We start from the raw sequence: 26,136 nt of genomic DNA on the forward strand, positions 1-26,136 counted from the left end.
CATTCAAACCTAGACATTTAGGTTGCATTTCACTTTTTTTAAATAATAAGTCCACTAACTCTGTGGTGCATGCATTTAGGAAATGTGACTATAAAATGAACTATGACGATATTTAAATGTTACTGCAGACTTTCTGTTTCTAGAAACCTAAATCTTATCAGACATGACATCCAGTATTTATTAAAAACAATATTGGCCCATATAATTGACATGTGCAAGGGCCAACAGACTGTATTTATTTATTATATCTTAATGAAATTATATTTTTTAAATCATATTTATTCTCATATTGTGAATGTGAGGCCCACGAATGAGAGCAATCTAAAGGGAATAAACTGAGGTGCAATTAAAAGTGCGCCTCGTGGGTCAGAAGGGATTCGACCTGTTGTCGTGCTGCTGCTTCTCCTCGCTCTCACACTGTTTTATTTCGGAGCTCAGAGTTCGGAAAGTAAAAACAAAAACAAAGTCAGAGTTAGTCAGAGTCCGCGGGGAAGCCCGGGGCCGCGCTGCGTTTGCGGGTTTCCAAAACGGAGAGCGCGCACAACCATCGTCTCATGTCCGCGCGCCCGATCCAATCCCCCCCCCCCTCCCCTCCCGCTTGTCAAAACGTGCCCTGCGCAGCGGACCAATCAGCGACGACCTTCTGCGTGAGCAGGAAATGACGTCAGTGGTGTTCTTGCCTCTGTAAAGTGCACCGTGTCAACACCGATATTCTCCTCACACCGTCGTCTCCGCTGTGTTCGTGCGGGCTGGGTGTCTCAGCCGCCTCGCGCAGACGTGATGTTTCAGCCGCAAAGCAAATTATAACAACAAAAAGCTGACACCAGACGCTCCAGACTTTTATTTGTGAGCAAATGTGACCACTTCCCATTTCCCCCCACCCCCGACAGTCGCCCTCCTGCAGGGGTTTTCATTCACAGACATCTTGTCTTGTGGGCTCAGAAGACCACCGACCCCTGTGCGTGGCCACCTCAGCACCGACAACATGCACGCGCGGACCCGCAGAGGCAGTCGGTGAGCCCGTGGGGGGAGAAGTAACAGGCTGCTGCTCCGGCCGGACAGACCAGGAGAAACTTTCTTCCCTGTGCTTGTGCCCGCTGAACTGTGACTGTTTTTTTTTTTCCTCCTCTCTTCTCGTGCGCCGCCTCTCACTTTATTCCTGTGTGGGTGCGCAGTGTGCGCGTGTTTTCCGTGGCACCTCCCCGCTCCTCCATAGATCTTGGCTGCACCCCTTGCACCTTACAAAGCCGCACCATGCATTTCTCCTGTGCCTCTTGGCGACTCTAGTCCGATCAGGATCCCGAGGCTTCCTCTGCCCTCCCCACCACCACCAACCCAGCTGACTCTGTTTGGATCCGTGCGTCATGCCGCGACACCTCACGCGCACCTCGGTTCCGTTGCAGGACCGCATGGTTCCTTTGTAACTGGATCTACTTTCTTTTTTCTTTCTTTTTTTTCTGGAAGGGAGAGAGGGGCATGCTCGCCTCGTCTCTGGAGAACACTTGCAAAGAGGGGAAGAAAGTAGAAAGGAGAGGGTGAGTGAGGGTGAGCGAGCAGCGAGACATCATCTGAGCGCGTGCAACTTCGCCTACTTTTGTAAGATAGATGTTCGATCAGGCCACCGCGATGGGCGATGGGAGCCACCGACCCAACAACCCGCTGTGCGCGGACCGGATGGAGGCCAAGTGCCGCGCCGAGATAGGGAGCCGGTCCCCGGTGCAGAGCACCACCGACACCCCGGGGACCTCTGCGTCCACACCGACGTCCTCCAGCGAAGACGGACACGACAAACTTTTGGGAGTGGACCCTGACTACTGCCGGAGGATACTAGTGAGAGGTGAGTGAAGGAAAACTAGTCAAACAAGTCAAACACTAATTCTCCAACTGTGAATCTGTGGGAGTTTCCAGGAAATTGAGGCTATTTTAACTTGACTGTTATTCTGTCCACAATCAGGCCGGATACTGTAATTACACATACAATAACACAAGATACTCAAAAGTTGGATAACAAGGGGAACTTGAGCGTGGAGGTGTTTGCTGCTTCTCCCATTAAAATGTTTAAAAAGCTGCTGTAAAATATCATGAACTGAGGGAAGTTGGTATTAGTGTTTAAACAGTAACGTGTCCAACACTTAGGCTGATGTTAAACAATAGCACCTCTGGGGCGGTGGACACACAAAAAGCTCCTGCTGAGGTAACAATAGGCTACTCTCACTTCCGTGATACATAAATGATTGTAACGCCAAACCACACCACACCTTAGATATTAATTTAGAATAAAACAAATATAGAATATTGTTTGGCACAGTCTGTATCAGCTGTGACAACTCACGTGTTCACTAGATTAACAGTTACAATAATGAATTAGTATATGAATAAGGGTCTGTATTATTTCTCCAATAGTGGATCATTATATTTAATAAGACCTGAAAGCAGAAAAGAAAACAAACAAAAAAACGGTTTAAGATAATCAGGAGAAATTAACTCCTGTAGGCTTTTTTTAAATTTTTTTATCAACAAAGAAGCTGATGGGGGAAACACACACACACACACACACACACACACACACACACACACACACACACACACACACACACACACACACACACGTGTGTGTGTGAGGTTACTTGTCGCTGATTGCCTTTGTGTGCCAACGTTATGGTAATGACCATCAGAATAATATTTAATGTAATATGAGTCCACGCCCTCCTGCTGGAGGCCTGTACCTGTGAATGACGGTTTCTTTTTTTAAATTAAGAAAATTAAGTAAAATCACAGCAGTCAGAATACAGTTTTAAAATAGAGTGAACAAAACGTGTTACTATTTTTTTTATTTTTTGTTGTTGTATTTTGTATTAAGCAATATAGGTAATTTTGGAATTATTATTATATAAGTCTAACAAGCCTCAAACATTTGTTTTTGATTTCCGGCTGCACGTAAAATTATGTCAAAATAAACTGCCAAGTAAATGTGTGTTATATGCTTACAGGGAAGCTCGTGTATAAATCTGCCCATGCCTGCAGGTTATTTAAGGTTATTTGCATTTCGGAGGTTCGTAATTATTATTTCAGCACGTAAACAGAAAAACCCAGAACTAAATTAAAAATATATTAATATCTGAGTCTATTTTTGAAACACAGAATTTTCCATGAAGGAGATTGTGTTTTGGGATGTAAGGATTTCCAAGAACAAAAGCTCAGCAGGTTTCCTTCCACTCAAAATTCAGTAAAGAAAACGTAAAAATAAATAAATTGCAACTAGTAGTTTTGGGCTAAGATTATTATAATTTTTGCAGCGTTGTGTATCGGTTTGCAGAGGACATAATCAATACGTCGGGCTATCAATCCTCCGTTACAGGCGGATGCTGTGGATGTTATGGTCGTGGCAGCCTGCTAGTTTATCTCGTATTGAACGTTCCTGTGGCATCAGAAGCAGCTCGTGTTTAGATAATAACAGCAAAGGCAACATAAGAACCACCGATTTAAAATAACAAAAGAGAGATGGAGACATATGAGAAGCAGACGAATATAGTGGTTAATAAAAATTATGTAAAGCTGCCGGCTTCTTCAGAGCGTCGGTCTATACCAGAATGTGCCTCCAGCAATAGTAACACCATTGTCTTTTTATACGTGTATTATTCCTATTTATTCTGCATATAGTGCTTATAGAGCTTCCGGCCCCTGTGAGAGAGCTTTATATTAAAGCTCACATGGTCACATGGATTCCTTATGATTTCACATGAGCTCTGCAGGCAGGTGTTCATATTCATGTTCATGCTTGTTCATGGTGTCCCATCAGAGGAGGACGTGGTCTGTGTAGGACCGGCCTGTGCACCGGTTTTGGATGAGATATTGAACTTGTTGTTCTTAGTGAACGACACTAACGCCGCAGTGTCAGGATTTGTTTTTGAAGCCGAGTCTGGTCGGCTTTCCGGGGTCACCGAGAGGTCAGCGTGCCTACGTACAGTCGCTGCTTTCCTCCTCTGCTCGTAAATGTTTCCATTTGAGCTCTTGCTTTTGCTCTGAAAGTAGTGAAGAATAATGTGTAAATGTATTTGTGAATATTAGGAGTGTTTGTGGCCTCATTATGCAAAGTTATTATGCGTAAAGATGGAGGCCTCTCGGGCATGTGCCTTGATGTAGCTTAGGCCTGCAGACTAATCAAACACTGTCCATAACTCTGTGATGGAAATATGCTTTAATAAATACCTGCAGTACTAACTGGTTGCATGAACTCTTTTAGGCTGCTTCCCATGCAAAAACAGCCACCGTTTCCTTTTACGCACTGATTCACTTCTTTTATGTATTCCCGAGTTAAAATAAAGGTTGAATGAATAGATTACTTATTATTCCTCTACACCTGCTCTATTAGCTGGTCCGGTCTATTAAGAATCTTTACATATTTTGTTAACTTTTATATTACGACGCTTTTAAAAGTACATTTGACGCAAGCAGCTGAGCAGCAAATCCACATGTTATTTTAAAGCAACACAAATAAAAATGTAAAGTTAAGTTTGACTCTTAGCCGGTAGCCTTATAGAAACACTATGGATGTTCGGTTCAATCAGTTTTGTTTCATATTTAATTCAGAGTTCTTCATATTTTATTGAATTGCATATTTTATGACCTCAAAACCTCGGACAAAGAGGGACGCCTTGTCTTCCATTCAATGTGATAAATACGGACAAATATTCCCGTCTACAAAACAAAAAATACAAATATTTAACTTAAACGCGTATTTAAAACCCCAGCATTTGTTCTTTTACAGCTAAATTAAAGTAACGATTGTCATATTTTTTTTTCTCAATGTAGTCAATAACCTGAGGGCTTCTGCATGCAGGGCGGAGTGTAATGACCCGGATCAGCCAGGGTAGCTCTCTATTATTATTATTTACTAAAACCTATTGGATATAGGTTGTTTTTGGACCCTCATTTTTTCCCCCTTCTATTAAAATAAGTTCTGATTTTAAAGACAGTCTTTGGAAATAAAAATCGAAGCAGACACTTCATAATAAATCATATGAGGTTAATAGCAGATAGCCAACACACAACCTATATACAATAAAATACAAATACAAACATTTTTACACCAATAAGACGGACAACCCTATGAGATAAAGTACCCTGATTAATGATTTGTCCCCAAAACCAACACACACCGTGTTGTCGTCGTTATTATTGTTGTTGTTGTTATACTGACGCACAGGCCTATAACTTTGGAAACAGTTGAAAGTGAGGCTTTTGATTGGCTCTAAATTCTTTGTCATGCAGATAAATACATCTATGCCAACCTTTAGTGCAACACCACTCATTGGGAAACACTTACTGGCCCCGGACAGATATCCAGTGCTCATCGCCTCTCCGACAGAGACATGGGGGCGAAACTGAGCATTCTCCGTTTATAGCCTATATTTAAATCAGCATCTATTTCTAAGAATATTTATAATTTCCAATAAGGCACTCTAGATGCAGTGGCTTTTTTTAATGTGTAAAAGTTTTCCAGTTCGGCCCAATAAAAACATTAGTTTCTTGTGTAAATACGCATGAACTGACGTAGCCTGCATCTACAATCACGTGGACCAACATTACGCACGTAGACATTACGCAGGCGGGTTTGTGGGTTTGATTCATGGGGAGAAAACATGAACATCTCCCAAATATTTGATACGTTTCCTTAATATGGAGTTTACACCATGACGAGGAAAAACTGTTCAAGTGTGCCATTATTATGAGCCACACATGTTTACACAATTACCGAAAAGGGTTATTTTCATCACATTTGTGTAGATGGGCGACATAAAAACATACGGGTCTTTGACCACAGAGCACAAGTGTGTTATTAACACTTCCTAGTGCTCTCTCTGTCTCACTCACTCACACACACACACACACACACACACACACACACACACACACACACACACACACACACATTATTATTTCATCAGTTTGGCACGATGCAGGCCTGTACCTTTGTTGTTAACCCATTGAAAAAGTGACACATTCAGACTTCAGTGAATTAGTCTCGGTTGAGAACTTTCTGCTGTTGAACTTAAAATCTAAGTAGCTGCAGTTTGTTGTCTTAAGACTTCATTTTCGTTTCCGTTTTTATTCCGCACAGACGCCAAAGGCACCATCCGGGAGATCGTCCTGCCGAAGGGCCTCGACCTGGACCGGCCCAAGCGCACGCGCACTTCCTTCACGGCCGAACAGCTGTACCGGCTCGAGCTCGAGTTCCAGCGGTGCCAGTACGTCGTGGGCCGCGAGCGCACCGAGCTCGCGAGGCAGCTGAATCTCTCCGAGACACAGGTAGGAACGTGCTAATGTGTTTTATTAACAATGAAAGCAACAACAGTTTTTTTTAAAAAACTCGTTCAACGAATAATGAAGAAGAAATCTCTCCCGAAACAATGTGTCATCCGCTAAGCTAGCCAGTAGCTTAGCTACCAGTTGCTACACTTTCGCTGTGGGATGTTTTAATAATAAAGTGTTGCTAGCATTTGTTAGTCATTGGTAAAGTCAATGTTGTGGCTCATTTCGAGTTGTATTTGCCCATATTATTGATTGGGTGACAGGTGTGTTTGAGGGCCTTCAATTGGCTCCTCAGCCAATCAGAGTTGACTAGTAGAAGAGCGGCCCCGCCCAGGTCTCTGCTCAGCTTGTGAAACGGTCACATCCGGGTCCGAGGCCAGGCTGAACATGTTGACGATCCAAACCCAAGGTGTTTAATGAATGAAACCTCTTTGGCTCTGATGGATCATTTGCTTTACACGAGGAGCTTAAAGGAATATCAACACATTGTAGTGCATTTGTGCACTTGCCAAGGGCCTTACGTGTGATTGAAGTCTTTATGGCCTCACGGCTACAATAAAACAAAAAATGGTCGATATTTACATAATTACATTTTTTTTTGTTATAGCTGCATGCGTAAAATATTGCGTGGCAGCCTACTGCATGCGTAATGGGCAAATTTCGTTCCTATCTTGACAAAATATACGCTGAAAGCTACAAACTAGGAGAAAATCCTCCCAAAAGCAAACTAGTTTCTCCAGGGCTCTTGGTAAAAATAATAAAAGCTCTCCTTGCTTCCATCATAGCACCAGAAACCACTGTGGCGTGTTTCCTTGTGCGGTTTCGGGTGTTTGTGTTACGTGAAAGCAAACCGGTGCATGCTGACATTTTATCATCCAGACCCCGCGCGCTTCATTCAAACCTTCCTGCAGCGCCGCGAGCCCAACCCCTCTGTGTGTATTACTACGTCATCAGTTGCACTTATTCACAGATATAGCCCATGTTTCTGGAACACTGCTTTTTGTTTATAGCAGTGATTGTATACGGATTTATTCAGCAATATTGCAGTGAACAGCAGGTGTTTATTTTTTTAACCAACACATCACACATTATATTATTATAGGCTATACTCAAACCAGCATAGCTTTCAACAATTGGGATCTTAATTTGATGATGATGTGTCACACTGTAGATTTATAGACTAATAAAATCCGTGTTCACTGGGAATGTCAGATTATATTTGGAGAAAATATTCGTGCGTAAACATCTATCTTGTGTTTTTTTTTCTCCAATCCATGTAATATTTTGCTTTTATAGTTTATTTTATTTTATTGCCTCAAACCTGGCGACACGTTGTCAACAACGCTGCACTTATACTTCAAATAAATCTGAGGTAATAAAACATCTTCCCAGTAAATAACCCAACATGTGTAGACGACACTTCTAATAAAACAATAATGCAGTTGTGGGGTAGCCGCGACGAAAACCTCGAAACATAAATCCACGAATTAAAGTTAAAGTAGGTCAACTCGAGCCCATTTATTCTGGTGTCAACAGTGTGAACCGGGAGGCGGTTGGGAGGCCTTTTGTGCTTTGCAGACTTCAATCACCTCCAAACACTTGTTGCAGGAGCTTTACGCATGGAGTACACCAACATTAATATCAAACCCAAACATATAGTTGTGCGTGTGCGTGTGCATGCGTGTGTGTGTGAGTGTTTTTGGGAACACAGAGCAGCCACTGTGTCCCTCATTAGTGCTGACACTAGGGGTGTTAGTGGGAGGGCCTCAGCTTCCTGCTGCCGCTGAGGAGACGCAGCTGATTGGCTGAGTGAAAACTGCCTGACCTTCAAGTGAGAAGCAAATGTAAATAATCAAAGTGTCCGCGGCATAATGGGGTGAAACACTGAACCCATCGCACTGAGTTCCTTTAATGCTGCGTGCCATTGAAGCAGCTTTTTACGCGTGATCGAAATGCTTTTAGTCGGCGTTACTCTTCTTTCTTCCGATTATCTTCTGCCTATTTGTGGCGTTTGCATAATTTAACCAAATGAGACCTTCAAGGCTAATCAAGCAGCATCGGAAAAGTAAAGATTGAGCTCTCTCAAAGTGAAATGATTCCCCTTTTAAGCGAGTTGTTGTTGTTTTCAGGTGGCTTACAGTGTTTGTTGGTGCTTTTTAGTTCGCAACTCAAGGTCTTCCCGTAATTTGATTTTCATATTCAATTTATTGAGCAATAAAGCAGCTCTTTTAGCAAACAGCTTCTAGACCTTTTCTCTCTTTTTTCTTTATACTATCCATCTATTCATTTCTCTATCTATCTTTTTTACATTACATTCTGTTTATTTGTCTCTCCGAGGCCTTTCGCTGCAGGATTGCAAAGTTTTTAAAGCAAAGTGGTTTCTTTTTTGGAGTTGAAAAAAAGTTTCACTTTTCTCCAGTTCGTTGTGTTTTTTGAGCTTTGCAAAAAGGAAAGTTGACCTCAAAGCAACACAAAGGCCCTGAAGTACTTTTTGAAAAAGCTAGTTTAGATAGAAAGTTTAGTTTTTGGTTTAAGTTTTCTCCAGCACAGAAGTTAAGTCTCCTTTATTCCGATTGGATTCAGGAATTGCAATCGAAAGTTACATTAACTTGTATGTTGACCTGATAATATTTTGATAATCAGCTGTTTCGTTTTGTTCACGTTTTAATAATAAACCTGTTCCATTCACAAAATAAGCAGCAAACAATAAAAGTTTAATGTTGTTGTGTATCATTGCGCTAAACTCTTACAACTCTCGATCAAAACACATCACGGAAGATTCTAACCCCAAAAATCTGAAAAATATTTTCCATTATTTTCAACTAAAATAAAACAACTTTCGCTCGGGTTCAGAACCATTAGCACCCACAACATGATTACAGCATTATCTTGTCTCCATACATTTCTTTATGAACGGCACAGGCCTCTTTATCTGTGACTGAAACACAAATACTAATTACAGTAATATGGGAGATTGGATCGTTAAGTGTTTTTTTTAACAATGTTTGGGGATTTGGTCATTGACCCATGCTGTAACTCCAATTAGTTTGGTCAGGTATTCAAACTGATCACACAACGAGGCAGCAGACATTGGAAACACACGCAAAATGCACAACGTGCTCATCCAGACTTTAACACAATAGTGGATTATTTTAAAGATTATTTAAGATTATTATGTTATAATTAGAAATCATAATTATTGTGTCTATAAAGTATCCTGCCAAAACGCACAGAACTTGGATTAAACATAACACTCTAATTATGTTTTTATATTATAACTTTCCAAATGTATTTCAGTACCTTTAATGGCATTTTGGAGACTTTTGGATGCTCGTGTATCAAACAGTGACCATTGCGCACAATTTCTTCTCCAAACACGTTTCTCTGGATGAAGGCTCGGCCAGCAAAGACCCACATGTCAAATTAGAGTAAATATAATAAAATGAGTCAATAAAAGTGCGTGACAGTGCTGGTCAGGCGGAAGAAAAAACCCCCAGAAAAAACCCAGGCGTATTGTGTGTAAGTCTATTTGCTTCAGAATTAACACACATTAATTATATTATTAATTTATTATTTAAATTAGCCTACACACTTTTTCAGTTTGAACTGCATCATCGCTCGATTAAACGCAAATATTTCAAAAGTAACTCCACCTGCAGAAGAAGAAACAGACTTGACACCGCACTGATTTCTGCGTGCGTGCAGCCCGTCTGCGTCTCTTGTCGCTGCAGCGTCGTTACAGGAAACCTCCAACTGACAGTAACCATTCCGCGGTAACGCGTTACTGAGCGGCCCGTTACCGGCTCGGCGCGCTCCCTTCATCCCGGCAGGTGGCTCCCCGATACAGGGAAACACTGCAGGGGGGATCGCGGGGGCGCGCACACGCACTGCACTAAAACAGGAAAGGGTTAGGCCTTCATGATCAGTTTGCTCATGGATGGTCACCGATCATATATGGATGATCAGGGATGCTCTTATTGTGAAGGTGTGTTTCCTGCACGTGGAGAAGGTGCATTAATATCATCTGTGAATCATACTTGAGTCTCACTTTGATAGTTCCCTGTATGTCTGTGTAAAGAGGACAACATCCAATTCACCTTTTCATTGTGAATGTGCTTTATGGCTCTTATGAGATGTACCTCTGGGTAATCAAATGAACATTTTGGAGGTTATTTCTCCTGTTTCGTTTACATTTATCAGAATTCCACTATAAAAACATGTCAAACTTTACTCTTTCTTTTTGTGCACAAAAAAGACAAAAGCCTTCACACATTCCTGGCCGTGTCTGGCCTGCTCCGACAGGTCTGACAGTGTGACTTCAGGAGGTTTTGGGGCGCCATGCTGTGTGGTCACTTTAAGCTGGTCCAGGTCCCCCCCGAGTGCAGCTGACGTCTCTGCTGCCATTGTACCAGCCCATTGTTGTACGCAGCCCTTCCATGGAGAAGCTATATGGGTTTAATGGTCTCCGGGCTTTGTTAAACTGGTTTTTAATCCGGTGGCCAATGGGAGAAAGCACAGTGATGGAATCATGGTTAATCTCTAATGTAAAGCTCGGGGAATAATGCACAGATGTGAGCAAATGTTTCCAATTGTTGTTGATGTCACAGTCTGGTTATTGATTTAATGTATTTCTGCTTTAAAGTGGCCGGGGTCTGCAGCCTCGGAAGGGACGACTGTGTTTTAAAGTCTCACAAATGACTTACACTTCACTTTTAGCTGCCACCAATTTAGAAATCTACAATATAATTAAATGAATACAGGACAGCTGTTGTAGTTTTTTAGAAGGAAACATGATTTTCTAATGCGAAATTCCCCCAAACACCACAATTACTCTCATTTTTGTCATTTAAAAAGATTTTGTTGCTTTTTTACATGTGATCATAGCTAAAATCACAAATATACACATTTTTTTGTGAATTTAAAAGGATTCTGGTTATAAAAATATGAATTCATAAATACCATGGGGGGCTTTTTGGTTTCTAAGCACACAAAACAACAATTTGTTATTTAAAATGAGCTATCAAAGTGATAAATTCCCCTTTTTTTTAAAAATATAAATGTATTTTTGAATTGAATGTGCTGCATTTACAACGTGTGGAAACAACCACAACTTGATGATCCAGACCCTGGTGTGTTAGAGATTTAGTACGTGTGTGTGTGTGTGTGTGTGTGTGTGTGTGTGTGTGTGTGTGTGTGTGTGTGTGTGTGTGTGTGTGTGTGTGTGTGTGTGTGTGTGTGTGTGTTGGACTGTTTTTGCATGAGTGACTTTCATGTTAACGCCCTCAGAGCAGTTCACATAGAGTTGAGCGGGCTCTTAAACTTTAATCGTTTATTTTTCATCCAGAAAACGCCCCTCAGGTCATTGTAGTGTGTTTACAGGAGGATGGAGGGGAGGAGTTTAACACAATCCACAGTTTGGTTGTGAAGTTGACAATCCACATAAACTAAAATAATACACCTGCTCTTAGAATAGAGACATTTTATAGGAATATATCAAAGTTGGCTAAAACGTCGACACGGGGCTTTAATTTGATCGGCTCACACACAAAGAGATGTGTGGATGCCAGCAGGGGACGAATACAGGGAAGCACGAGAAACCTTTTTAAAAAAAATATAATAAAGGCATTCATGACATGAATGTTGTCATTGTGTCAGAAAGTGTCAGCGGCCTTTGCTAATCTACCTGCCAAAAACACAGTTTTAGTTAGTGTTGTGTAACAGGTGTTCAAGTCGTCTGACATCAGTGTCACACTCGCTCTCATGTCCCGTCTGCTGTCTTTCCTCCTCCATTTCAAACAGCCCGCAGCACAGTTTAGTGACGGCTGTGAAAACTTTAAAAAGATGTGTTTTGCCTCGTGGTTTTCTGTTAGAGGGAGAAAGAAACCGTGTTGGTGGTATTGTTATGAGAGAGGCTCTATTAAAAACAATGCAATCTTTATATGACCTTGTAAGTCTAACATTCCTAGTTAAGAAGTTACATCTGCTTGTGCAACTGGTCTCACGTTTAATCTAGAAGCAATTGCGTGAATTAGGGATCATTGTAGTGGTGAATGGACACAGGAGACTGAGTTTGGTACCACGTGTCGTAGGAAATGTGTGTGTTCATGTGTCTGCGTACGGTGAATGTCCCCGTTGTGCGCGTCGGCGGCCCAGACAGCCGTCGTCTGGCCACTCGTCTGGAGCGTAGAGGCCCTGCAGATGGAGCGGAGAGGAGGCAGCACAGTGCGGGGATTGTCCAAACACTCCGAATAGAGAAAGAGATCGGAAGACGCACAGACAGACGGACACTCGCTGCTTTGTGCTTCCAGTTGAACTGTTTGCTTGTGTGAAGAAACAACCTCTTTCCTCTTTCCTTCGGCGGGCATCGTCCTCGGGGACGGGAACTTTTGTCCGATTCGCTGACGGTCACCTCCGAGGCTCTGATTGTCTAATCAGCTGATTAGATAATCAGCAGGACATATTAGCAATTATCTCGTATTTGCCTTTGTCCTTAATCACTCTCTCAATCTGAATTGACTTGTTTCATCAGCTTCTGGCAGAGTGAAGTGTGTGTGAGAGTGTGCGAAGCCAAGGATGGTGTAATTTTCCAAACATATGGAGGACAATGAAATCCTTCAACTGGGGCGAACACAGGAAAATCAGCCACATCGGATACAAGAGGTTTTCTCTTTTCACACAGTAACACACTCAAATAACACCGGCACATGTAATCACTCAAAATATTATTATAGAGCTGCTCTAGGTGTACAACATGTTTCACTATTTATTCATCATAAAATAAACTATAATAATATGTAAAAGTCCCACATCGACACTCAACGTGATGCATGTACAAAGTTATGTTACTAGACATAACACATGTTCATTGTATTCCAAGATTTATAGACTCCACCTACTGTAGATACTAATGGATGTGAAGGAGCTATTTGTTTGGAGTGTTTGATATTTCTTTCTCAATAACGATAGTTTTTTCTTTTGCTGGTTTTGGAGTGGTCGTTTTTTTTTTTTTTACATCATACTTTGTGAGTTACTTCATCTAATCTGAAAAAAAGAAGAAGCTAATAACCATAACCGTCAGATGAATTCAACGTGCAAAATTTCCCCCTGAAGTGCAGCAGAGTAGAAGAAGACATTGAAATACTTTACTAGAGTAAAAGTACTTCTGTCCTCGTACTACGGAGCCCGGGAGAGAAAACAACTAAATGGGCGACAACTGGTCCGCACACATTGTCGGCCTCCATTGAATGGAGTCCCCCGTCTCGGTTGACTGGTCTGCTGGAGGTGGGCGTGTACAAAGAGAGCCAGCACCGACCAGCCGGTCTCCCTGAAACAGGAAGTGCAGTCCAGTGCCATGGTGCAGTCCACCATGGCATCCTCGCAGTCAGCATATTACTGACGGTGTAATCCACAAGCTCTCAATATCCTCGTTAATTGTCCTTTTACTAACAATAATCTCTTGCAAGGCGATTGTTGTCGACAGGTCTTGATAACTCATCCCCAAGATAAAGTGAAGCTTAATTGAAGAGTCTCAGTCTACAGCTATACAACCAGACAGGGGCCGTAATCATGTGACTTGACCTTGTGCACTGACGCAATCATTTCATAATTTAATTTGTGCCCACGAATTAATCAAAAGGTGGGAACGATCAAATTAAATTGAGGTAACAAATTATATTCTGTGCACACAAATTAGTAAATCGTGGTCTCAAAATATACAGTATATATAGAGTGTGTGTGTGTGTGTGTATACTGTATATATAATCTCTCTATGGCTACTACCCTTCATATTAAACCCTCCGTGAGGAAAAACTCCTCCCAAAACATTTTAAATAGGGAACGTCAGAAAACCCACATGGAACAGATGCTGCGTGCACAGAAACAAAATACAGGAATAAAAGAGGAGGCAGCTGAATTGTGAAACCGTCCTCGGTTTCAGGACCTCCGTGCCCCAGCTGTGACCAAATCAAATATGATTCCTAAAAAGAACAAGAACCCGACGCGAGACGCTTTGTTTTTTCTTCTCCTCGCCGAATGTGATTCGAGTGACTGCGGGGTGACATCCAAGTAAAACCATGGACCATATCCAGACCCCCGCTGATTCCTTCTGTGAATGAGTGCAGCGCATGTCTAACGTGGCAGTGTGAGGAGGAAGGCGCTGAAGGCTGCTATCTGGACCCGGCGGGGGTCACTCGGACGTGGGCGAGCGAGGCCGCTGAATGCACGCAGGAGAACGGGGAGGGAGAGAGGTGGGCCTCATCACGGACCCAAGCGCTTTTGCGTTAAGGAGGATTACGCAGCCATATCTACCAGCGATGCTATAAGACGGGGTTAACCCCTGGCTGAACCTGGCCGGACATGTGCTGCCGTGATGGAGGACCAGAACGGGTTTATTCGGGCAAAGTTTGACAACGGAGGCGGCTTTGAGGATTTAGGGTCAAGGTCAAATGTGACGGCGGTGGTTCTGACACCGGTTTGAGGGTCGCGGTGTCAGAAGATGTAGGAAAACGACTTGAGAAGCAGAAGCAGGCGGTTTGCATCTCACATGACGTGATTTATGGGATTGGAACAAACAAATGCAACAAATAAGGATTTGGGTCAGTTTGTATAGTTTGAGAATACGATCTAAGTACTTTAATTCAAACCAACTCCACAATGCCAAAGATATCATTTGGGCGTGGAAATGCTTAAACCAGTTTATTCCTTCCAAATCCCATAATACTCGGGTCAAGTCCCCTGTGTGCCGTTGACTATAACCTAAATAATTCTCTGAATAGTGGACACAATCTCAAAAAGTTGAAAAACATCTTTTTAATGTATGTTTTCTGCAAAGTTAGACAAGGCAACACATATGTTTCATATCGAACATGGACTCCTACAAAATAAAATGGAGGATTAAATTAATAACTGAACTTTTCTGGCAAAAGTTTTCTGTCTTTTTCTTGAACCACCGATCTGTCAAATGGATCTGCTAACCTGAAAAGTAGAACCGTCTGTGAACAGTCTCCTGTTTTATAAAAAGCAATCGTTTTAATTGTAAATAATTGGTACGAGCATCATTAATATGATCCGTTTGAGGTTATTTTTAAAAGACGGATGCATTGCTCCATCACACACAATTGAGTAAGTCATTGGCTCATCACTTTTTTGGGTTTCTTCAGCGATGGCGTCCCACCCGCTGGTTTCCATCGGTGCGTTCCGTTACATATAGTTGAGCGTCCACTGGTGTGTTACGTACAGTTGAATGGCCGCCGGTCCGCCTGGTACAGTCCCATTGTGTGCTGCTGCTCGTCACATGCCTGGGATCAGGGGGTCTGAACGGGGTCACAGCGGGGCCACCGCGCCGCCGGAGGGGTCATAGAAAGTGTGAAAGACTGCCACCGAGGGTCCTTCTTAAAGACTTTACCGTCACAATCCTTCCTCGGCATCGTACGGCCGGACTGTAGAGCGTTATGTCGCATTAGATGTGTTCGTCAATGCTCTCCATCTTCTTAGATCAGTTCAGCTTCATGGCATCGCAGTAAAGTGATTAAAAACAGAGTGATGCACATACAAGAGACTGAATTATAGAAGCATGTACATCAACAAATATCGTCTTAATTCCAACTTTAACATGTCGGGACGGAACTTATCTGATTTATTGTATGGACACATATGGATGCAGTTGATCTGTACACGTCGTCTTGATCTGGCTTATCCTTTCTACCTCTAGCCCAGTTTGCCTGCACTCTCTTTGCAGCTGTCCGGATTCACAGCGCAGGCCTCTGATTGGCTGTGCGCCAGACTGGGCTGTGTATTCATGCCGGCCTGATCATCTCTCCCTGACCTTGAATATACCGCCCTGCATACATTTACCCTCACCCTCTCATTTTGATCCCCTTCCTCGTGTCTCGTCCTTCATCCGGTCCTCCTCTCTGACTTTGTTCTTCTTTAAAGCTGCTTCTTGCTTCCTTAATTTGATGTATTTCCAGTTTAAATCAATCGCATTAGACCAAAGACAGTTTCATTTGATGGTAGTTGTGGAAGTGTTACATTGTTATGTGCATTTCACAATAAGTTAATTGTTTCAGTTTAGAAAAAAAGACATTTTTAAAATGTTTTTATCATGTTTTTCTCAACACTTTAGACCCATTACTTAACCTGTAATGATAAGATTACAATTCATTAATGAAGTCAACTTCATTTCCATCTGCAGCACAGTTACAGAGCACTCGACATGCTCACCAAGGAATAAAACAAAATACTTTTCAGGAATGGCCAGCCACAGAGAATTAAAGGAAATACAAAAATTAAAAAAATACCGGTCAATACAGGTCGTTTCTTTTCTTCTTCTTTTTTAAATGTGGCAGCTGACATGATAGTGAGCGGGACATTGTTCCACTGTTTAGGAGATAAAACATGATTTCTCTTGAACAAAGAGAAGTAGAACAAAACACAGAACTTTGTGGAAAAACCAACAGTGAATTGATCCGACTACTAAGCCAAAGCCTGATGTGTTTTATCAGTGCCACAGAGCTCGATGATGAAAACACATTACTGTATCACACCGTTGCATTGTTCTGCTGCTGTAAATACTCTAAATGTGTATTCATCCGCAGGTGAAAATAGTCCCCAACAAATGCACAATCTTCACAATCACAATCTGTTTGAGTGATATTTACTATAAACTACAGCGCCCAACTGATTCAGGAAATTACTGAGCCCAAAAAGAAGAAGAAAAAAAACACATACATATATTTTCTGCATTTGTAAAGATTTACATCTTCAGTAGTAATCAAAGAGATGTGGGCACAGAGAGGTCAGGCTGCTGTTTTCATGGGATTGCTTGATCGTATAACACCAGACTTTTCCTTCCAGCGGTTTTCTTTACATCAAATCAATCGCCACTCAACAAAATGAGTTAAAAAAGAGGAAAATCCCCATTAAAGGCGTTCTGGTCCTGGACATTGGTTAATAATATGTATTAGGATTACGTCAGATCCATGTTTCCACCCGTCTTGGTTGTGCCATCCCCGTCTCACCAGAGCTCCTCACCCGGCCTCGCCCCGGTGGCCCAGAGTGCAGCGGGGCAGAGGGCAGATGCAGGTCACGCCAGATCCAGATCTCCCTTGGTAATCTCTGCCCCAGCTCTGAACCCTGTATCCCATTAAAAAGGATTTACATCCAATAGTGTAGATGTACCAAAGGCAGCTTTGCTTTCTTCTCTTCTCATCATTTTTCCACCTCTAATAAATCCCAGTAAAACACTCGCAAGCTATTTTTTTTTCACCAATGGACAGGAGGACTGCGATGTGAGCAGGATAGTGAGCCACTCCCACAGCACGGGGATAAAAAGAAAGGGATTGGTGGGGTTTCATCTGTCGTGAGAGCTTTTAACGGGATGTGGGTGTTTGGCAGGCGGCGGCGCATGAGTAAAACGCAGAGAGAGATTTCATGGAGGCAGTTTGTGAGCTAACGAGGAAGAAATACAGAAGCAGCTACACAGAGATCATTTCTGCTGCTTATCCCCTCCCCCTCTGGTCTCCATCTCCACCAGCCCTCCCTCTGTGCCTCTTTTGGGTTTTTACAGTAAGACTTGCGTCATTATTCCTCTCTGAGCTGCCGGATCCTCTCCGATCCCATTATTTGTGTCGTGGTCTGTAGTCAAAACTATGATCTCACTTGAGCCTTTGGAGTGCAGTGATACTAGTTATCACCGGCCTGATGATGTTTGGCTTATAACTTATGCCACCCAATTAGGCTCTTCGTACGTCCGGTGTTTTTAGGAGATGAACTCGTGCCAACTGCACGAAGGTGCCGTGGTGACGCGCTACAGATTAGGAGAGAGAAGAAGAGTCGCAGAGGTCCGGTGGCGACGCAGGAAGTAGTTCTCATTCGGTACCACAGAGTCAGCTCGACTGTATTTATGTTGCACCTTTCATGCAATCATGCAGCCCAAAGTGCATTTCTGAAATAAAATAAAATAATAGACAGCAATAAAATATACAAAAAAGTACAACAATATTTTTTTTTCATGTGAATAAAAGTCACTAAGATTGATTGAAAATAGATCTGTAATAAATGTTTGTCTTTTTCCTTTTTTCTTTTTTATCTCACCTCAGGGCCCTTTGCTATAACCAAGTGTTTTAGTTGCTCAACACTAACCACATCAACCACACTGCCAATTAGTTTTAATAGTAATTACCTTGATGCTTCAAGAAATGTAACTATAAAACATAAAACTGCCTTTTAAGTTCCCGTGGCCGTGTGGGAGTTTGATATTACAGCGTTGGCAGACCTCTAGCTGTGACTGGCTTGTTGTGTCGAGGCATGTTGTCAGGACCGGATACCATTAGAGCAATTTAGACAGCAGATATTTTAGTCTAAATTTGAATTAAATTGAAAAGAAATTCAATTGAAATTTGAGCACTTTGTGTTCACATAGGACAAACCTTACAGCACCATCTATGTTTACCGAACAACTATGACAAGAGACAAGAAAAGTAGTGGAATACAAATGATTTATCTTTCCCTAGATGTCAAACTATAACCCTCATTTGAGAGCCGGCTGCAGTGAAACTATGAGAACTAATTCAAAGTGTGTTTAAAGATGATTTGTTTGTGAAACCGAGACCTTTAAAATATTCCCATATCGCACAAAAACGGTTGTTTTCCACACACAGCTAACTGTGTGTGTGTGTGTGTTGACTAATGATGATACGTGATTATAAAACTTTTAACTATCCTTCAGGCTTACTAATTTCTGCTGCTGCAGGAGTTTCTTAAATTGTGAGCTTCCGATCCCCCGCTTATCAGGGATTAGATTACTGGATTTCTCCGAAAAATGGCTGATGGCACACTGTAAATAACTGATGGACAGTTATTTATAGTGTGTGTAAATAACTTTCACACTTGTGCTGGTAAACTTATGTTGTGCTCAAGTGAGGACGAGTGGAAATTAGAGGAGAGATAAACATATTTTTATGACGTCAATCTATTTGTTGTCTTCATTGACAGATTACACAGTTTAATAATGATGTCATTACTCTGGTTTTAACACTTTAATCGACACGACAATGACGAAACGTCTGAGTCTTCAGAACCAATCAGAAGCTCGAAAGATAAACTTAATACTAATATAATTTATGATATGAAAAATGCCCCCAAAATCACTGATTCTCGCTACTCAAAGGGACAATTTACAGTTTTTCTCTGTTTTTATTTAATAATAAACTGAGGATGTTTGACTTCTGGACAGTTGTTGAACAAATGAAGACATTTGGAGACATTACCTCGAGCTTCAGGAAACCAGGATGAGCATCGTTTCACTATTTTATGACATTATTGATGTTGATCACTGTTGTGAATAAGTAAATATTTAACTCAGTAAAAATTACACTGACCTACTTATCATACATTCCCTTATAAAGCTGAATAAGCTAGAAAGAAATGGTCAGACGATATGAAAGATCGGTTGCATCTTTTTGCAAGTTTTCTCTTTCTGATCTCATTTTTTGAGTGATTTAATGTGTACTTATGTCACGTTTTTTAGAAGACGAATATTTCATTTGGATATGACAAGTAGATGAAAATACTAAAGCACGGCCCGCCACCCTGCAGGCCGCGCAGTGAGGACACTGTAGCGAGCCTGCAGTGAAACTCGGTCAGGATGGTATACATTTTTCATGTGCGATTCCTCTCGGAGGTGCTGGCTCTCCGTGCAGCGATCTGCCGTGACCCCGGCGTGCCCTCCAATCAGCATCCCACCAAGGCCCACGACTTTTCCACACGCTATACATTAAAGCTACGCTGCGCTCCATCAATTAAACAAGCCGAACAAGGACAGGCAGAGTTCACGGAGCTTTTTTCCCCTCAATCTGCTGGCGGGTGGCGTGACGGCTCGTGTGGTGGAACTGCCGTGAGAGAAGGCGATGTTGCGGATTGTGACATTTTATTTTACCTTTTCACCTTTCCTCACGAGCAAAAACAATGTTCCAAGGCTGTATTTAGGCTTTTGCACGCACACTATACTGCTGTATAGCTTTGATATCAGTGCCCGTCCCCTTATGGCCAGATCCCCGTTCTAGCCTGTTAGGGCCTTGAAGTGTGAGGAGAGGTAAAGTGCATGGGACCAACCATGATCAAATGTGCAGAGAAAAACAACAGAGTTGATCCGATGGCCGGTGCCAGGGGATTTCTGCATCTCTGCTTGCTCTGCCCGGGTGTATGCGTGTACGACTGCTCGACTGCGGAGGTGTTGCGTGCTCTCGCCGTGAGCTCTCGGAGCTCGTTGCAGCAAAGATATGCATCAAGCAGAGGTCACAAAGAAGTCAGCTACACGTGTGAACGATCAACTTTTGGGCACGTAAAGGGGATAATGTGAGGACGAGATGGTGAAACATCTGTGATCTGCACGTGTTATAATATAATGTTTCATTTCTAGGTGTTTGTTTGGGACAAAAGTGCTAAAGTGAATCTCTCCTCTTGGTTGTTTCAGGTCAAGGTTTGGTTCCAAAACCGCCGGACCAAGCAGAAGAAAGACACCACCAAGGATTCGGACAAACGCTCCTCCTCCTCCAACGAGTCGCTGGCCACCTGCAACATCCTGCGCCTCCTGGAGCAGGGCCGCCTCCTTTCGGGCCCCATCCCGCCCAACTCCCTCCTGGGGCCCCCGCATCCCAACGGCTCCCTGCTGAGCAGCCCGGGCGGAGGCTCCTCCACCTCTCCGGGGATGAGCAGCTGCACCCCTCCCAACTCCGTACCAGGGGGCACCTTCGGGCTGTCGCTGCCCTCGCTGGGCGGCACCCCGCCCTCACCGCGGCTGGGCATCCCGCCGCATCACTCCCTCTGCTTCTCCATGCCGCTGCTGGGGGGCGCTCATCACGAACTGACGTCCACTTACGGCTGCGGCTCTTCAGCGTTTGAGCCGTACATGCGGCTGGACAGGAAGGAGTCCGATTTGGGAGGGAAGAAGACGGTTTCTTAAGTAGCGCGGCCCTCTTTTAGGACGCCAGGGGGACTTGGACGCGTCTGTTGATGGAGGGGCGTTTCTCCTCCGATGCCTGTTTGACATTTGAGCAGTCGGGAGGGGACCTGGATCATGAGAAAAGTGAAAAAAAGAAAAAGACCGGGTTCCTTGTGGAAATCCTTTTATGCCACAGAACTGTTGGAAACACAAAATAGTGAAAAAGAGACTCTCCCACATAAAAAAAAAGACAAAAGACGTGTGATTTTTTTTGCAAAAAAATGCTGTGTATGTTTTTTTTTGCGTGAAACCAGACAGACGTTTTTATCACCACTCTCTTCGCAGTGGTTTCAAGTGACTCTTCACTTTTTGTCCAGTGTGTGTGTGTGCGTGTGTGTGTGTGTGTGTGTGTGGTTTTCTCTCTATACAGGCCTTCATTTACTGTTCAGGAAAAAAAAAAAATACTTGACTTAGATAGTGCAGATTGAATCAGAGTCTGAATGAGAAGAGCGGTAGACAGCAGTTTGTACACATTTCAGTACAAATGGCCATGTTTGATTTTAGTTCATGTGCTATCACAATATGGAGGAAACACTGAAAAAAAAGAAGAAAGAATCGTAGCATTTAATATCAGTCTGTTTGGTGTCCAGCAGTAGTTTTTGTAAATTCTTTATTTAGTTGTGTTTGTGTATGAAATAACCTGTGGTAGAAGAATCTGGACAAATTGTGCAAAAATCACATATCTAGATCTGATAGTTTTAATATAAAAGAACATGAGCTGGTTGGACTCTGCCAAAGCATTTATGGATGAAGCTTTGGAGGGGCCACACTTGGAGGGGCCACACCAAACGTAGGGCGCTGAACCCAGATTAACTTTTCAATCTTTGACTCACTGAAATGTCTTAAGAGACACTCTCGTTAAATACGACTCAAAGGAAGAGTTTTGAAACATCTGGCCAAGTTTTTGGAAATTTTAATTTTTTTTTTAATTTACAGAACCAAACTTGTGAAGGCCGGAAATGAAAGGAGTCCATTAGTCTCAGTCACCACTCGATCCAGAGGTTTCTGCTTTGAATTGTGTTTATCAGTGTGGTTGAGTGTAGAGCTGCAACGAATAGGTGATTAATCGATTAGTCCATCGACGGAACATTTGACTATTTTGATCAACTTTTCAATTTTTTTTTTCTGCCATTTATCAAGCAAAGATACCAAACATTCTATTAATTCCAGTTCCAGCTTTAAAAAACAGAAAATTTGCTGTTTGTCTTTGTCATATATGACAGTAACTTGTGATTTTAACTTTTTTTTTATTTGACAATTTCACAGACTAAACGATTAATCGATGATGGAAATAATCGTTAGTCAATAGTTGCAGCCCTGCTTGGCCACGACCTACGACACTCGTAGGGGATTTGCTGCTGTTTTACCCCAACACTCATTTCTCTTATTCATAAATTGCCCAATTTATGGTTTGCAACATCATGAGTATCCGTAATCACAAGAAATGTATTTTTACAGGAGACTTTTGCCTGTGTGCACATGCTTAGGATGCAGCATCACATGTGAAAAGTTGTATTTGTGACGGTAATTTATTTTTCTTTAAATTGGTATTTGTGTTTGCGTCATGTTTCCCCCTTTTGATGTTTTATGATGACCTTTGGCTCGCCCTCCTGTTGGACTTCAGCTCGACTTAATTGAAAAGATTTCCTCTGCTTGCCCCTCATTGAAAGCACTTTATGTTTGTAGGTTTTTATCCATCCTTCTGCATCTCCCTCCATTAACTTCCCATTGAGAACCGACTGAAGAACCTCCCGGCTTCGCTAGGAGTCAGAGTTCGGAGTCAGTTTATTCTTAGAAGGGTATTTCTTTCAGAATTTAACCCCTTCAGTTGTGGAAAATTCAATAGTTTTTCCTTCAGCTCCATTTATTTCCATGAATTGATTGTTTTGAACCTTAAATTGAGTTCACTTTGAACCACATGTCTCTAGTAAATATACATTTAATTCATGCACGACTAAAGGAGGAAAGAAACAGCTGTAATGCCCCCAACCCCCCACATATGATGCCATTTTTCCAGGTTTCCTTGTTGTCCAAAGAAAATCAAAGCTCACCTGCGAGAACCTGCGATTCCCACCTGCTTGCCCTCAATTTGTGTGAGTCAGATGAGCTCTGGTCCCTTTTCATAATCCGTCGTCTGTTTGCTGCCCTTCATCTTCACCTTCTATTTCCCCAACGTGTCCATTCATTTCCAGGTTTCCTCTCATTGTCCGTCTTTTTCTCCCACGCTCGCTTGAAGGTGACTCGACGCCTATTCTTTTAAACAAACCCGGATACTCTCGTGACACCAATTAAAAAAAAAAAATCCGCTCACTAGTAAAAGCCAGACTCCAGCTAAAGCAGCCGAGCGTGTTTCCCCTGCTGCAGGTGAACGCATGGAGAGGTTCTGACCTCGCTATGAAAACCGCCCGTCTGGCAGCTCCCGGGCCTTTTTGCACCCGTGTAGCGCCGGCCGGTAGCAGGTGATTTGTTGTCGTTGTGTTCAGGCCTCACCAGCGTTACGAAAAACCCTGTTATCCACTCACGGCTCTTTACAGCGGTGCACATGTGCTGTTGTTGAACACTGTATTATTTTCCATAAGCACCATCCATAATTCACGTGCTGCGGCATCAAATATTAAGCCGAGAGATGGAGCTGAGAGGTCAGGAGTCTTGCTTCTTATGTCACCCTTTCACAAACCCTCCTTCCCTTTTTCCTTTGCTCGCTGTGGGCTTGTTTTGCTTCGTTGCCAAGTCGCTTTCCCGCTGTGTCGTAAGCAAAACGCTGTCTCTGTTTCTTTTTTTCTTTCTTCTGGAATATTAAACAACTATGTTGCATGATTTAGAGCCGCACAAAATTGTCGATAAAAGAGCTCTAAAGCTGCTGTAAAAAAAAAAAAAAAGAAGTTCTCGATTCATCCCATTTTTAGTTGATTGTCAGTCAATGTGACCCGGAGAGGAATATACTTAGAAAGCAGCGTTTCCCTCGGCGTTCATAATCGGCACTGACTCCATATTCTGTCCCTGTACGGTGGTGTTTTTGTAATGTAAATCTGCAGTTACTGTATCGTGCGCTCGGTCATTTGGAGGCTACTGAAGAGCAGCTAGGTGGAGGGAGACGGAGGAGGAGGAGGAGGAGAAGTGAGATGCCACTCGTCTCCAGCAGGAAGAAGCTTTGTGAAGCCTTACATCTGTGAAACGAAGCCTTTTTGTTTTTATTTTCCATCGGTTCTTCTTTAGCTTCTTTTTTTCTGGCAGTTTCTTCTCGTTCCAGCTGAGTGGAAATGTTGCTTTTGTTGTGTGCAATGTGTGACATCTTGCACTTGGGTTCCCACCTCCTCAGAAGCATTAAGGGCCTTCTGGTGGCTCTCGCTACAGTGCATCATACGCTTTTCTGATGGGTAATGTCCTTTGAGATTGTGTGGAAATGTTCCTTTATTTTAAAAATGAACTCTGCTTTGGTTTATGTTTTTTTTTCTTCTTTTCTTGATGCACAGCCAAGGCCCTGCATAGGCCATAACTTCTTTTGTTTAAGCAGTAAAAGTTACTTAATGTCAAGCTAATGGCACCAGCTACTTATGATGAACAAACGCTATGTACATAGATATAAATTTATATATGAATATATATAAATGGGTCTTTGCACAAGTTATCTCCATGTCTGCTCCAATGTGATTTTAACAGGAAAAACTAAATGCGACTGAAGATTCTGACAAAAAAGACTTTATATATGCTTTACAATTCTTTGTCTCATTAACATTTTGCACTTATTTAAAGAGGCTTACTTCTGTTTCTGGGCTGACAGAGCTGTTTTCACGCTCGGCCAAGATATTGTACAATATGTATATGTATTTTTATTCATATGCATATAAATATATGTCTATGTAATTTGCCTCCTGTGTTCTGTTTTCTTAATTTTCTCACCTGCTTCAAGGCCATGCATTAAAACTTCAATCAATGTATCGGCTCGCTTTTAGAAGACTATTTAGTGAAAATATAAGTTTCTGGTTGTATTCTGTCAACAAAATCTAACGAACCTTTTATCCACACTGAGGATATCGGGCAGTCCTTTGCTTTATTTTTTATATTTGATTGAAAACCTTGGCGTCTTTGTCCTTCCCATTAGCGTGGACAAAGCATCAAGGCAGTGGGCATTTCACCTTTTCAGGTTTCTTCGCAGAGGCTTTTAAATAGTTTGCACTTTTAATTCTGTTTTGATTTTGTTGGTGGCAAACAAAGACTGCATTGATGTGACCATGGGACTTTAATTGGATGAGAATATGAGAATATCAAAATATGTGGAATGATTTAGGCTATTCAGCTTAATGTCTGTCAGTAATAAAAATCATATTTTCATGAACATTTTATTTATTAGAGGGAACGTTTTATACAGGAATGCTGGTGAAACTGCAATATTGATAGAGACATATAAAGTGACACAAAGAGGCCACTATTGCACTTTTTACACCACTACTGTTATTTGATAACTTAAAGTGCTTTGCAGTTTCAGATTATTAATACAAAATAGAATCAATGATGTATTATTGGTTGAGATAAGACTAAAGGGAAATAAGAAGAAAAAAAGCTACCCTGCAGTGAATAAATGAATAGTTTACCATGTTTACAGCTACAACATTAAAGTGATTCATAATAATTCTGAAATGGGCCGATCTGATGATGAGTGCTTTTACTTTTGCAATTTGAGTATGTTTATATGCAAATACGTTTGTACTTTTACTTTTCTCAATGCAGGACTTTTACGTCAAACAAAGTATTTTTACACTTTCAATGAAGTGAAAGTTCTGAGCTCTTCCAGCGCTGCAGAGCCCTGAACACGTCGGTCTTTA

At 42.1% G+C, this 26,136-nt stretch overlaps 1 protein-coding gene across 1 annotated transcript; it reads left to right on the forward strand.

Annotated features, from left to right (window-relative positions):
• Positions 1–1,605: 1,605 nt before the first annotated feature.
• Positions 1,606–21,274, forward strand: vax2 (ventral anterior homeobox 2; the record flags this gene model as incomplete). Its single annotated transcript, XM_079214661.1, has 3 exons — positions 1,606–1,837; positions 6,122–6,309; positions 20,786–21,274. 3 exons carry the CDS (start codon positions 1,606–1,608, stop codon positions 21,272–21,274), a joined length of 909 nt encoding a protein of 302 aa, XP_079070787.1.
• Between the last annotated feature and the right edge of the window lie 4,862 nt (positions 21,275–26,136).

This window comes from Taurulus bubalis (assembly GCF_910589615.1).
Source record: "Taurulus bubalis genome assembly, chromosome: 3".
NCBI classification, from domain to species: Eukaryota; Metazoa; Chordata; class Actinopteri; order Perciformes; family Cottidae; genus Taurulus; species Taurulus bubalis.